The 13637-nt window shown below is 43.2% G+C and overlaps 1 protein-coding gene across 1 annotated transcript; it reads right to left on the bottom strand.

The window, feature by feature from the left end:
• Positions 1–7292: 7292 nt before the first annotated feature.
• Positions 7293–9091, bottom strand: LOC125089796 (IQ domain-containing protein F1-like). The gene is made up of 4 exons (XM_047712279.1): positions 8991–9091; positions 8690–8800; positions 8483–8554; positions 7293–7748 (listed from the first exon to the last, which is right to left on the bottom strand). Exons 1-4 carry the CDS (start codon positions 8991–8993, stop codon positions 7302–7304), a joined length of 633 nt encoding a protein of 210 aa, XP_047568235.1. The 5' UTR covers positions 8994–9091; the 3' UTR covers positions 7293–7301.
• Between the last annotated feature and the right edge of the window lie 4546 nt (positions 9092–13637).

The following is a 13637-nucleotide window of genomic DNA, read 5'->3' as shown; positions in this document are numbered from 1 at the left end:
AGGCAGAGAGGCAGGCAAGAGAGAGAGAGGGAAGCAGGCTCCCTGCTGAACAGAGAGCCTGATGTGGGGCTCGATCCCATGACCCTGGGATCATGACCTGAGCTGAAGGCAGAGGCTTTAACCCGCTGAGCCACCCAGGAGCCCCTGGGCTGATGTCATTCTGAAGTTTATTCCTTAGTGGGTAGTTTGTGGATTTTGTTTTCCTCTTCAAGTGTTTACATATATTATCTTCATCAGTTATGAGATTGTGCTGTGGCCTGTTTTGAGCTCCATCTCTTTTCCTTCACGTTTTTTAGGGCAATTGAATCTCTTGAATGAGTTCTGGGAAACTGACAAATACCTTGAAGGTTCCTACTCTTTTTTTTTTAAGATTTTATTTATTTATTTATTTATTTATCAGAGAGAGAGAGAAATGGTGAATGAGAGAAAGAGAGCAAGCACAAGCAGAGGAAGTCATAGGCAGAGGGAGAAGCAGGCTCCCTGTCGAGCAGGGAACCCAATGCAGGACTCAAGCCCAGGACCCTGGGATCATGACCTGAGCCAAAGGCAGACGCTTAACCAACTGAGCCACCCAGGCGCCCCAAAGATTTCTACTCTTCATCCCTGTGCTTCCTTTTTTCAGAAACATTAACTCAACCATGACTAGAACTTCTGGATGGGTGGTCCATTTTTAAATTTACCTTTTTTTAACCTTTTCATTTCTCTGCATCTTTCCCTTTTCTGCTACTCTTCAAGAGGAGCTCTTTTGTCAAAGTTTCCACTCATTAACTTTGGTTTTGTCCATTCTGCTATTCATCCCATCTATCAAGTTAGAATTTTAACACTGTTCCTTTCTAAGATCCATAAATAGCTCCTTTTAATAATGGTTTGTTCTTTTTTTTTTTTAAGATTTTATTTATTTATTTGACAGAGAGAGATCACAAGTAGACAGAGAGGCAGGCAGAGAGAGAGAGAGGGAAGCAGGCTCCCTGCTGAGCAGAGAGCCCGATGCGGGCCTCGATCCCAGGACCCTGAGATCATGACCTGAGCTGAAGGCAGCGGCTTAACCCACTGAGCCACCCAGGCGCCCATGGTTTGTTCTTTTATGGCTGAGATGTCTCCTTCCATCCACTGAGTATATTAATTTCACTTATTTAAGTTGCCTTCTTAGTCTTTTCCCTTGACCATTATGTTTCTCATTGTTGAATGTACAGATGCTTTTTTGTGCAGTTGGTTTACTCCAAAGTTTGGTGATTCTTGGTCAGACATTCATCTTTGTTTTGCAATTTCCTCTTTGCCTGTTGATGATTGACATGTCCATGGATTACAGGGAGATATGGGGTAGGATCTCATAGTGAATGATCTCCTGGGCAGGAGTATTGCTATGCAAGGGTGTCACGTGGCATCAGGCTCCGCCACACCTCCTCAGACCAACACAGCTCCTCCGTGGAGATAAGCCCTCTCTTGCCAAACAGGCTCAGCTAGAGTTGGCTATTCCTCCTATGGTTATATCCCTACTAGCCCCCATGGTAGCTAACAGCCCTTGCTGCCTCCTGAACCAGCTGCTTCCAAGCTTGGAGGGACTGCATGGCCACTCTCTTCTTTTGTAGAAGATCCCTTTTTAGAGCTTTGATATATTTTCTTTCAGCGTTTTCACATCTATCTTGTGTCCTTTAAGTAGTCCACATAGTTTCTATCCATTGAAGTTCCCTTCCTAAATTCTTAAGTACTATTAGAAATATTTTTGGGGCACCTGGGTGGCTCAATCATTAAGCATCTGCCTTCAGCTCAGGTCATGATCCCAGGGTCCTGGAATTGAGCCTTGCATTGGGCTCCTTGCTCAGCGGGAAGCCTGCTTCTCCCTCTGCTGCTCTCCCTGCCTATGTTCCTTCTCTCACTGTGTCTCCCTCTGTCAAAAAAATGAATAAAATCTTTTTTTAAAAAGACATATTTAAAATAAATATATTTTGTATTATTCCTTTGAATTTATACCAAGAGAAGAAGATCTGAGCCTATGTTCAAACATTTTGATCCATTTTCTCATGGACATTTCAGTTTTCTTTATGGTCATGTTTCCTTAAGGTTTGAGGTAAAAATGTTCAAGCAGATTTTAGTTATTGACTGACAGTTTTCTTCTACAGATAGTTTATCTCTATTTTTAAATGGAAATTTTAGTTTCCTCTCAGCCTTTCCCTCATTTTCTTCTCATCCCTTCCTGAACAATTTAGTCTGAAAGTTATTAGACTGGTCAGTGCAACATAGGTATAACAGGGCAAGAGATACTGTGACAAAGGACAGGGCATGGATCCCAAGAAAGAGAAGAAGATGTTGGAATCAGAGGGCTTCCCAGTTTGGAACTCAGGCAAGGTGGAGAAGAGTCTGAACACGCGGGTTCAAGGTCATGGCAGTAGTGAGTATTATACCATGGGCAGGATAAGGCATCCTTAGTGGTGTAGGAGGACAAAACTTGAGCACAACAATGAGGATATCTGTGCAGAGGGTGTCCTGACATTTTATGTCAGCCCATGTTGTGTGAGAAGGACATTCATACAGGACAGCCACTAACGTGGGATACATGAAGAGGGTAATGGCCTCTCAGGGTGTCAGAGCTCAAGCAGGGTGAGGACAATGTCTGCAGAGCCAGCAGCAGTCATAGAAGATTGGTTACATACAGGGGAGATCAGATAAGGAAATTTATTAAGGAAGCAACTGGGTGGCTCAGTCAGTTGAGTGTCTGCCTTTGACACAGTTCATGATCCCAGGGTTCTGGGCTCAAGCCTGCATCAGGCTCCTTGCTCAGTGGGAAGCCTGCTTCTCCCCCTCCCTCTGCCTGCCACTTCCCCTGCTTGTGCTCTCCCTCTGTCAAATAAATAGATGGAATCTTTGAAAAAAATTTCTTAAGTATGGTGCTGGTATAAAAACAGACACATAGGGCAGCCTGGGTGGCTCAGTGGGTTAAAGCCTCTACCTTCGGCTCAGGTCATGGTCCCGGGGTCCTGGGATTGAGCCCCACATCAGGCTCTCTGCTTGGCGGGGAGCCTGCTTCCTCCTCTCTCTCTGCCTGCCTCTCTACTTACTTGTGATCTCTGCCTGTCAAATAAATAAATAAAATCTTAAAAAAAAAAAAACCAGACACATAGATCAAAGAAACGGAATAGAGAACCCAGAAATGGATCCTCAACAAAGCAGGAAAGAATGTCTGATGGAAACAAGACAGTCTCTTCAACAAATGGTGTTGGGAAAATTGGACAGCTCCATGCAGAAGAATGAAACTGGACCATTTCCTTACGCCACACACAAAAATAAACCCAAAATGGATGGAAGACCTCAATGTGAGACAGGAATCCATCAAAATCCTAGAGGAGAACACAGGCAGCAACCTCTTCGACCTTGGCTGCAGCAACTTCTTGCTAGATGTGTTCCAGAGGCAAGGGAAACAAAAGCAAAAATGAACTATTGGAACTTCATCAGGCTTAAAAGCTATTGCACAGCAAAGGAAACAATCAACAAATCTAAAAGGCAGGGGCACCTGGGTGGCTCAGTCAGTTAAGTGTCTGCCTTCAGCTCAGGGGGTGATCTTGGGGTCCTGGGATCGAGCCCATGTTGAACTCCCTACTCAGTGGGAAGTCTGCTTCTTCCTCTCCCTCTGCCCTTCTGCCCTGATGCTTGTGCTCTCCCTCCCTCAAATAAATAAATAAAATCTTAAAAAAAAAAAAAACCCTAAAAGGCAACCTATGGAATGGGAGAAGATATTTGCAAATGACATATCAGATAAAGGGCTAGTATCCAAAAATCTTTAAAGAACTTATCAAACTCAACACTCAAAAGCAAAAAATCCAGTCAAGAAGTGGGCAGAAGACATGAATAGACATTTCTCCAAGGAAGACATACAAATGGTTACCAGATGCATGAAAAAGTGCTCAACATCCCTTGGCATCAGAGAAATACAAATCAATGCCACAATGAGATACCACCTAACAACAGTCAGAATGGCTATAATTAACAAGTCAAGAAACAACAGATGTTGGTGAGGATATGGAGAGAAGGGAACCCTCTTACGCTGTTGGTGGGAATGCAAACTGGTACAGACACTCTGGAAAACAGTATGGAGTTTCTTCAAAAAGTTGAAAATAGAGCTACTCTATAACCCAGGAATTGCACTAGTAGGTATTTACCCAAAGGATACAAACCTAGTGATTTGAAGAGACCCATGGACCCCAATGTTTACAGCAGCAATGTCCACAATAACCAAAGTATGGAAAGAGCCCAGATGCCCATTGACAGATGAATGGATAAAGAAGATATGGCATATATATATATATATATATACACACACACACACACAGTGGAATAATACTCAGCCATCAAAAAGAATGAAATCTTGCCATTTGCAGTGATGTGAATGAAACTAAAGGATATTATGCTAAGTGAAATAAGTTAGAGAAAGACAAATACCATATGATTTCATTCATATGTGGAATTTAAGAAAAAAACAGATGAACATAGGGGAAGAGCAAGGAAAAATAAAATGAGGTGAAGACAGAGGAGACAAACCATGAGAGATATTGAACTCTAAGAAACAAACTGAAGGTTGTTGGAGGGGAGATGGGTGGGGGATGGGGTAACTGGGTGTTGGGCATTAAGGAGGACACTTGATGTAATGAGCATGTTTTATGCAACTGATGAATCACTAAATTCCACCCCTAAAACTAATACTGTACTATATGTCAACTAAATTGAATTAAAATAAAAAATTTAAAATAAAGTAAAAATAAAAGAAAAGGTATTAAGTAAAATGGGAACCAGGTATATTAATCTTGGAAACAGGAGGTAGAAATATAGAAAGGAGAAAACTAGAATAAACTCTTTGATTTGATTTGATTTGATTTGTTTTTAAAGATTTTATTTATTTGACAGGGAGAGAGAGATCACAAGTAGGCAGAGCAGCATGCAAAGAGAGAGGGGGAAGCAGGCCCCCAGCTGAGCAGAGAGCCTGATGCAGGGCTCGATCCTAGGACCTGAGATCATGACCTGAGCTGAAGGCAGAGGCTTAACCCACTGAGCCACCCAGACACCCTGAACTCTTTGATTTTAGACTGGGATTAGAGATGTCAGTGTGAACTCATACATTTCAATATAGATAAATAAATGGTACAGATGATGGCAATGCATGTTGTGTGTGTGCACAAACATATATTCCCTATCTCTGTTCACTGAGAGGCCTGGGACTGGCAGCACCCCAATAATGATGAGCATACTTTGCTGTGCTCTCCTGGGCCACTCCACTGCATCTCCAAATTTGGTGTTTCTCCCTGGCTGCCAGTTTTTAAGGTGAGTGTGACCCCTTTCCTTCTTTTGTTGCTGATGCTGAATTTTTATGGCCCTTGACATTTGAACTGAAAGATGAGAATCAACCCCACTTTACAGTGGGGCACAGAAAGGTAAAATGACATGTCCACAGCCACACAGCAATGAGTGATGGAGCAAGGGATCGGACCTATGCCAGTTTGACTCCCAAGTCCTTGCTCTTTACTCTGAGATACTGAACACAGAAATCCTTCAAAGAGGGAAGGACCAGGACCTGTGTGAAACACAGGAGTAGGACATGGAGGGACAGAGCAGGAAATCAGAGCTCATGCTCCAGTGAAAGACAGAGAGTGCTGGAATCTGAGACCTCCAGGCAGTGTCTCAGAACCTCTGTGTGCTGAAGGACTAGTCATGGCAGAGTAGATGGAGTAGAACCAAACATAGGGTTTCTGAGCTTGTAGTCTTGTTGGAGAATAACCTGAGAGTCCAGGACTCACTCTGTCTATAGGAAACCACAGGATAGCAGTGCCCAGATGGGCAGAGTGACAGCATAACCTTGTTCTCTTAATGGGCCCTTTATCATCACCTAGGCCCCAATTCCACCCCAGGTGGCAACTTTTTGTAGGAAGTGACTGTCAGAGGCCCTAGCTCCAGCAGCCTCTGCTTAGACTGACCTGGAGACAGGGTGAGGGCGACATGGCCAATCCTTCTCAACTCTGGATCTGTGACCTGACACTCACTAGAGGGTTGGGCTAGCAGTGGAGTGCCTTCTTTCCCATCTCCACCCCTATGGAACCTCCCACACTCACCAGATCTGAAGGGGAATGCATCCTAGCCTCCATTCAGGGTAAGGGACAGAGGTTAAAGTGGGAACAAGGACTGGGGCTATGCACAGTCCAGTTTGGGTCTCAGATTCTGACTTGGAGGCTATGTATGAGGATACAGTCACCAGTTGGGTAGGGAGCTGTTGAAGGCGGCCAGGGAGCTGTTGAAGGAGGCCATTGAGAGGACATGGCTGCCCATTGACTTGCAAGTTGGACCCAGGCAACTGATGGTTCCGGCTTCCTTCCTTGTCCTTGGAATGTGCATGCCACCCACCATCCCACAGTGAGAGCCATTTTCAAGGACACAATCTTGAGAGAACCATGTGGTTTTGAGAACATCTGGACGGTATATGTGACTGAAACCTGTTAAGGCCTCTATATAAATTTTAAAGATCCTGACAGGCCGTGGGCTCCTGGGTGACTCCATCGGTTGAGAATCTGACTCTTGGTTTCAGCTCAGATCATGATTTCGTGGGTTGTGGGATCGAGACCCAAGTTAGGCTCCGTGCTCAGCAGGGAGTCTGCTTAAAGAGTTTCTCCCTCTGCCCCTCCCCCACACCCTCTCTCTAAAATAAATGAATACATCTTTAAAAAAAAAAAGATTTTAGCAAGTGAGACCTACTCACCTTGCAGCCACCCAAGACAAGCTTCATATGCAAGTTCACTTGCTTATTAAACCTGCTACCTGCCGATCTAGAATGGCCTGCTTCCTCCGTCTGTCTCTTCTTGCCTTCTGTGTATGGGGGCCAGTTTATGAACCGATGGGAGCCAAGATCACAAAGCCTGGGATGGGTGGGCTCCTTTCAGTCATGGGGGTAAGAGAGCAAGCCCCGAACAACTAGACCTAGGTGGGTGAATTGTTGACAAATGTGCTGCCATTGCCATCACTAACCACCACCCCCCAGACCTCCCTTATATGCAACCTTGGGGAGGAGCACCATTTACATGAAGGATGTTCTCTGAGTTGGCCAACATGGCAGATCTGTTCCACCAACTTTTCTACTTATGGCAGACCTTGCAAATTAATCACAGTCTCTACTCAGTCTGGAGAGAGCCTCAGAATCCTTCCCTGGAATCCTCGGACAACCCCTGCCCATTCCTCCACGCTAGCATATGAGATGTTAAGTATCTGCTATCATTTGCCCTGACCTCCTGGAACTTGTCAAAGAGAAAGGCTGGGGGAAGACCACTTCACTGTTTTATTGGGAGGGGAATACACTCTGACACAATGCAAGGCCCTGAGCCCAGCAATATCTCTAGCTCGAGATGCAGATGGTTGGCTGTGACTCTGTAATGGCCCTTGATGAAACCCCGGGAAGCACAGGAGTGGCACCTCCAGTAGGCCTGAATGATGCGGGCAGCATTGAGCAACCGGCAATAGCGCCTACGGATACGCCACATGCGAACCCAGGACTGCAGCTTGACTGCTGCCCACTCCTTCCGTGTAAAGTTCTCTAGCGCTGCTCGCCGCCGCTTCTCCATCATATTTGTCAGGATTTGCTTCCACCAGCGCTGAATGATCAATGCTCTCAGTACTGCGTGCAGCAGTGTCCGGCGTACCAGGGTGCCCCGCCACCAGGCCTGGATCTTTATGACTTCTAGATTACTGGTAAAGGGCTTATCTTGTTCTTCTGGGATCTTGTAAGAAAAAAGAAGGGACAGAATGTCCCCCACCCACTTGAGTCTTGGGCATGTCAGAAGGGGACCCTAATTCCCTATCAACAATAAGTCCTTCTTCTGGAGCTCAGGAGCACTGGACAGGCACTGGCTGGAACCAGAAGACCAGGTAGGTGTCCTATCTCTACCACTCTCTGGTTAATGGACATGGACACATGTTGATCTCTGAATCTCAAAGTCCCACTCTATAAAATGGGGGTATGTCTGCCCTGTCTACCTGGCTTTATATGGATCAAGTTGGCCAGCCTAAGGTCAGACTAGGACAAGATCTATGGGTCAAAGAGTTACATATTCCACTTGAATGTGACCAACTAATCAGGACCCATGATCTTTCCCTTCAGACCCCACCCACCTGCTAGAGAAGTAGTATCCTTTCCTAATCCTATCCTTTCATCCTTGACTCCAGCTCCAAACCACATCCTGCTCTCTTCCTCTATCATGTTATAGTATTAAGTCCACCCCCATAAATTTCTACCTCTTATCTCTTTCCCATCCTTATTTCTCTTGACTTTCACATTTTAAGTATTCATTAACAAGCAAACATATGTGCACAAGCTCAAATAAACACACACACACACACACCCATGCACTGTTGATTAAGCCCAGCTTCCTGTATGTTGACCATTCTGTTCCACAAACACAGCCCTTATATTCCCAGCCCCAGCCCTGTGTGGCCTTGGGGGAGGGGCTCTTACTTGTTTATCTCCATTTTTAGCACCATCGTCTTCCTCGGTCTCCGTGTCTTTATTTGTATCTACATCTTCAGCCTGAACAAAAAAATGAGGAAAGAGAACAAACAAGATGAGTTTATTCCTGTTCTTAGCTCTGGATCATGCAAAAAACACTAGCCTCAAGCACTAGGACACAAGGACCAGAGGCATCCAAGTCAGGGTTCCTCCTACCTCCACCTTCTTCTCTGAGGTCAGTGCTTCTGGGGATAAACCGGTCGGTTCCTCTTTCTTCTGAGGCTCATCTTGAGTTTGTTCATTAATTTGTTCAGGCTTCTCCTCCTCCTGAAATCAGCAGTTAGGGAAAAGGCAAGAGTGAAGTTGTCTTCCCTCCCTGTCTGTTCAGTATCCCACACATTCCCAGCTTCTGGGGCTTTCTGGAGTGTTCATACGCCAGGGGATCCCCTCATCTTAATTAAAAGATCTATGGGAACATCTCTAAAAAGACTGGTTCCTGTGTCTCTCACTTACTCACCATTGGTTCACTTGGATTGGGTTTAGATGGTTCAAATCCCCTCAGGTCTGTGTTCCTCTAGCCATGGATGGGTAGATATAGTGGAGAGAGAGACCTATGATGTCATAAGGGCAGTTATGACTCAGGCACAAGAATGGCTCCCAATAGTTGAGCTCCCTCCAAGGAAAAGACAAAAGTGCTATCCATTCTTTTCTGCTGGAAATGGCCAAAGCCCCTAATACGAAAGCAAGACACCAGAAATACAGGCCCATCGATGTAAAGGTGTATAAACATAACCAGTCATCGGTAATATCCCTGACTGTTAAAATTGAGGATCGATTTATATAATATCTCTGATTGTTGGGGCACCTGTGTGGCTCAATGGGTTAAAGCCTCTGCCTTCGGCTCGGGTCATGATCCCGGGGTCCTGGGATGGAGCCCCACGTCAGGCTTTCTGCTCAGCAGGGAGCCTGCTTCCTCCTCTCTCTCTCTCTGCCTGCCTCTCTGCCTACTTGTGATCTCTGTCTGTCAAATAAATAAAATAAAAAGTCTTTAAAAATAATAATAACATCCCCGATTGTTTAAATTGATGATTGATTTAATGGTTAATAATATGCAGAGAATACTAACAAATTATAACTGTAAAAAAATAATTAATTTAGGGGCACCTGGCTGGCTCTGTCAGTAGAGCATGTAACTCTTGATCTCAGGGTCATGAGTTAAAGCCCCATTTTGGGCATAGAACTTACTTATGAGTAAATTAAAAAATCAAAATTTAAAAAAGAATAATGAATTTGATCTATAGGTACTGATGATGAAGTGTATCTAAGATATATTTATAAGTGAAAAAGTTGAAGATCATTATGATCCCATTATGTAAATAAAACCATCAAGATACATAATTATACATCTATATTGTAAATGCATATAAAGGGGAAGAAGGGTATATACACCAAATTACTACCAATGATTATCTTGGAAGAGTTGAATTGCTGATCCATCCATAAAATGCCCAGGGAACTCTATGAGGCTCCCAGGACCAGCTGGGGCCCCCATTTCAGACTACAATGGACTCAAGTGTTCTCCTATCTTCTGCCCCTGAGGGACTGAAGGCCACATCTTATGGGTGAGGAACAGCCACTACAGAAGTTCTTAGCTTTGTTCTTATTTCTGAATGGAAAAGACACTTGACACAACCCTAGACACTAGGTGGGACCCTCCCTACCCCAGGATACTCCTGTTTTCTGAAAACCCACCTGGGTAATGTGAGTAGTGACTTAGAGTCACAGCCCCAGGTGTCACTGAGAGTGCATTTGCCACACCTTCCAGAACACTGAGATAAGTCTTGTGACTGAGGAGTGGGGAGGGGCTAAGAGAATAGCAGGTAGGGTTCAAAACGTATCAAAGGAACATGGGTCATCTAACCAGACTCCATCAGGAAGCCAGCCCACAAGCCCCTGAGGATACCTCACGGGCAGATTCCCCAACTGGCATATGGACATCCCTAGTACTCCATGTCAATCACCCGTATACTCCTTTATCTATGGCTGGCTCCCTCTGTAGGCCCCTGAGGGTAGCAAGTAGGAACCTTTGCAGAGGGCTAGTGAGTATGCATAGAAAGCCAGATGACTCTGTGGAACTGACAAAGAACACAAATTGAGCATTCAGCATTGCCCCGGGGGAAGCAAACAGGATCAGAATCCAGCCTGGTTTTGCAAGATTGAGAGAAGACATACGATCTTAAGGATCCCCTCAAGAAGGAACAAGAAGTGTGGAGCAGGTGTGTATATAGAAAAGCTCCAAGAAAGCTTCAAAATCCTAGCAGGGCTGACAGAGAAAATGGCAGAAAGCTTATTTAAAGAAATAGTAGCTGAACACCTGAAACGAATGTAAATTGTATGCCAACTATACTTCAATAATTAAAAAAAGGAAGAAAGAATAGCTGAGAATATAAAACATGGGAAGACATTTGGCCATCCAGTTCATGACACTCATTCAATCCGAATTCAATCCAAAGAAATTTTGTCAAAGACATATTGTAGTAAAACTGTCTAAAATCAAAGATAAAGACTTTCAGGGGCGCCTGGATGGCTCAGTCGGTTGGCGTCTGCCTTTGGCTCAGGTGATGATTCCTGGGATCAAACCCCACACTGGTTCCCTGCTCCTCGGGGAGCTTGTTTCTCCTTCTCCCCACTCATGCTCTCTGTCACTATTTCTGTCTCTCAAATAAATAAATAAATAAAATCTTTAAAAAAAAAAAAGACTTTTGGAAGAAACAAGAGCAAAATTTTGTTACAAACAAGGGAATCCCCATAAGGTTATCAGTGTATTTCTCAGCAGAACAGGCTGTGAGAAAATGATGTATTCAAAGGGATGATATATTCAGAGTGCTGAAAGAAAAAACAGCCAACCAAGATTAAAGAAGTCCTTTAGAAATGAAAATGAGAAAAAGACTTTCCCAGATAAAAAGCTGAAAGTTCATCTCTCTCACCACTAGAAATGCCTTACAAGAAATTCCAAAAGAAGTACTTCAAGCTGAAGTTAAAGGAGGCTAATTAATAATAGAAATATATGAGAATATAAAGCATACTGGTAAAGGTAAGTATATAATCAAATTCAGAATACTCTAATATTGTTATCTGGTGGTGTGTTAATCACTTAACTCTAGTACAAAGATTAAAGGACAAAAGTATTAAAAATCACTATAGTGGGGCACCTGGGTGGCTCAGTCTGTTGAGCGTCAAACTCTTGGTTTCAGCTTAGGTCATGATCTCGTGTGTGGTGAGGTAGAGCCCCACACTAGGCTCTGTGCTCAGCAGGGAGTATGCTTGGAGATTCTCTCTGCCCCTCTCCCAACTTGTGCACATCCTTTCTCTCTTTCTAAAGTAGTAGATAATTTTTTTAAATTTCTATAGCTACAATAACTTGTCAGTGGATACACAATATAAAGAGATGTAAATTATGACATCAAAAAATTGGGGAGGAAGAGTAAAAGGGTAGTTTGTGTATGCAATTGAAGTTATCAACTTAAAATAGATTATAAGATGTTTTATGTAAGCCTCATGGTAGCCACAAGGCAGAAACCTATAGTAAATACACAAAGGGATAAAAAAAGAAATCAGGGGCACCTGGGTGGCTCAGTGAGTTAAAGCCTCTGCCTTCAGCTCAGGTCATGATCTCAGGGTCCTGGGATCAAGCCCTGCATCGGGCTCTCTGCTCGGCAGGGAGCCTGCTTCCTCCTCTCTCTCTGCCTGCCTCTCCGCCTATTTGTGATCTCTGTCTGTCAAATAAATTAAAAATAAATAAAAATCTTAAAAAAAATAAATCAAAGCATACAACTGTAGGGGTGCTTGTTTGGCTCAGTCAGGAGAATGTGGGACTCTTGGGGTTGTAAGTTTGAGTCCCACATCGAGTATAGAGATTACTTTAAAAAATATTTATTTTTAAAAGATTTTATTTATTTATTCATCAGAGAAAGAGAGTACAAGCCGGGAGAGTAGCAGGCAGAGCAGGCAGAGAGAGAAGCAGGTTCCCACTGAGCAAGGAGCCCAACACAGGACTTTATCCCTGGGATCATGACCCAAGCCAAAGGCAGATGCTTAACTGACTGAGCCACACAGGCATCCCTTAAAAAAATCTTAAAAAAAAAAAAAAAAAAAAAAAAAAAAAGCATACCACTATGGAAAAACATCTAAAATATCAAAGAAAGACAGCAAGAGAAGAAAGGAATAAAAGAACTACAAAAGAGCCAGAACACAATTAATAAGATAGCATTAGTAAATTCTTACCTATCAGTAAGTACTTTAAATGTAAATGGATTAAATTCTCCAATCAAAATACATAGAGTGACTAAATGAACAAAAAGAATGACCCAAGTATATGCTTTAATAGAGACTCACTTCAACTTTAAGGATACACATAAGCTAAAAGTGAAGGAGTGGAAAAAGATATTCCATGCTAATGGAACAAAAAGACAGCGGGGGTACACACTTAGACAAAATAGACTTACATTATCTGATTTTAAGACTTACTATCTTGGGGCACCTGGGTGGCTCAGTGGGTTAAAGCCTCTGTCTTTGACTCAGGTCATGATCTCGGGTCCTGGGATCGAGCCCCACATTGGGCTTTCTGCTTCCCCCTCTCTCTCTCTGACTGCCTCTCTGCCTACTTGTGATCTCTCTTTCTGTCAAATAAATAGGTAAAATCTTTAAAAAGAAGAAAAAAAAAGACTTTCTCTCTTGAAAGACTATAAAGTTACAGTAATCAAGACAATGGTTTTAGTGTAAGAGACAAATAGATCAATGAAACAGAATAAAGAAGCCAGAAATAGATAAACATTTACACAGGTATTGATTTTTTTAATGTCAAGATAATTCAGTGCAGAAAGGAAATGATCTTCAGTTTGGGGGGATAGGAATCTTGACATTTATCTAAAATTATAGACAACACACACCCACACAGGATGGATCACAGACCTAAACAAAAACTAAAGCTAAAATGGTAAAGCTCATAGAAGAAAACCCATGGGAATTATTTTGTGACCTTGAAGTTGACAAAGATTTCTTAGGACAGAGAAAAACACTAAGTATAAAAGTTTGATAGGATGGACTTCATCCAAATTAAAACTGTCTGTTCATGAAAAGACAACATTTTTGAAAGTCAGCTGGG

Source organism: Lutra lutra, chromosome 1, assembly GCF_902655055.1.
Source record: "Lutra lutra chromosome 1, mLutLut1.2, whole genome shotgun sequence".
NCBI lineage: Eukaryota > Metazoa > Chordata > Mammalia > Carnivora > Mustelidae > Lutra > Lutra lutra.
This window is presented reverse-complemented; position numbering and strand designations above follow the sequence as displayed.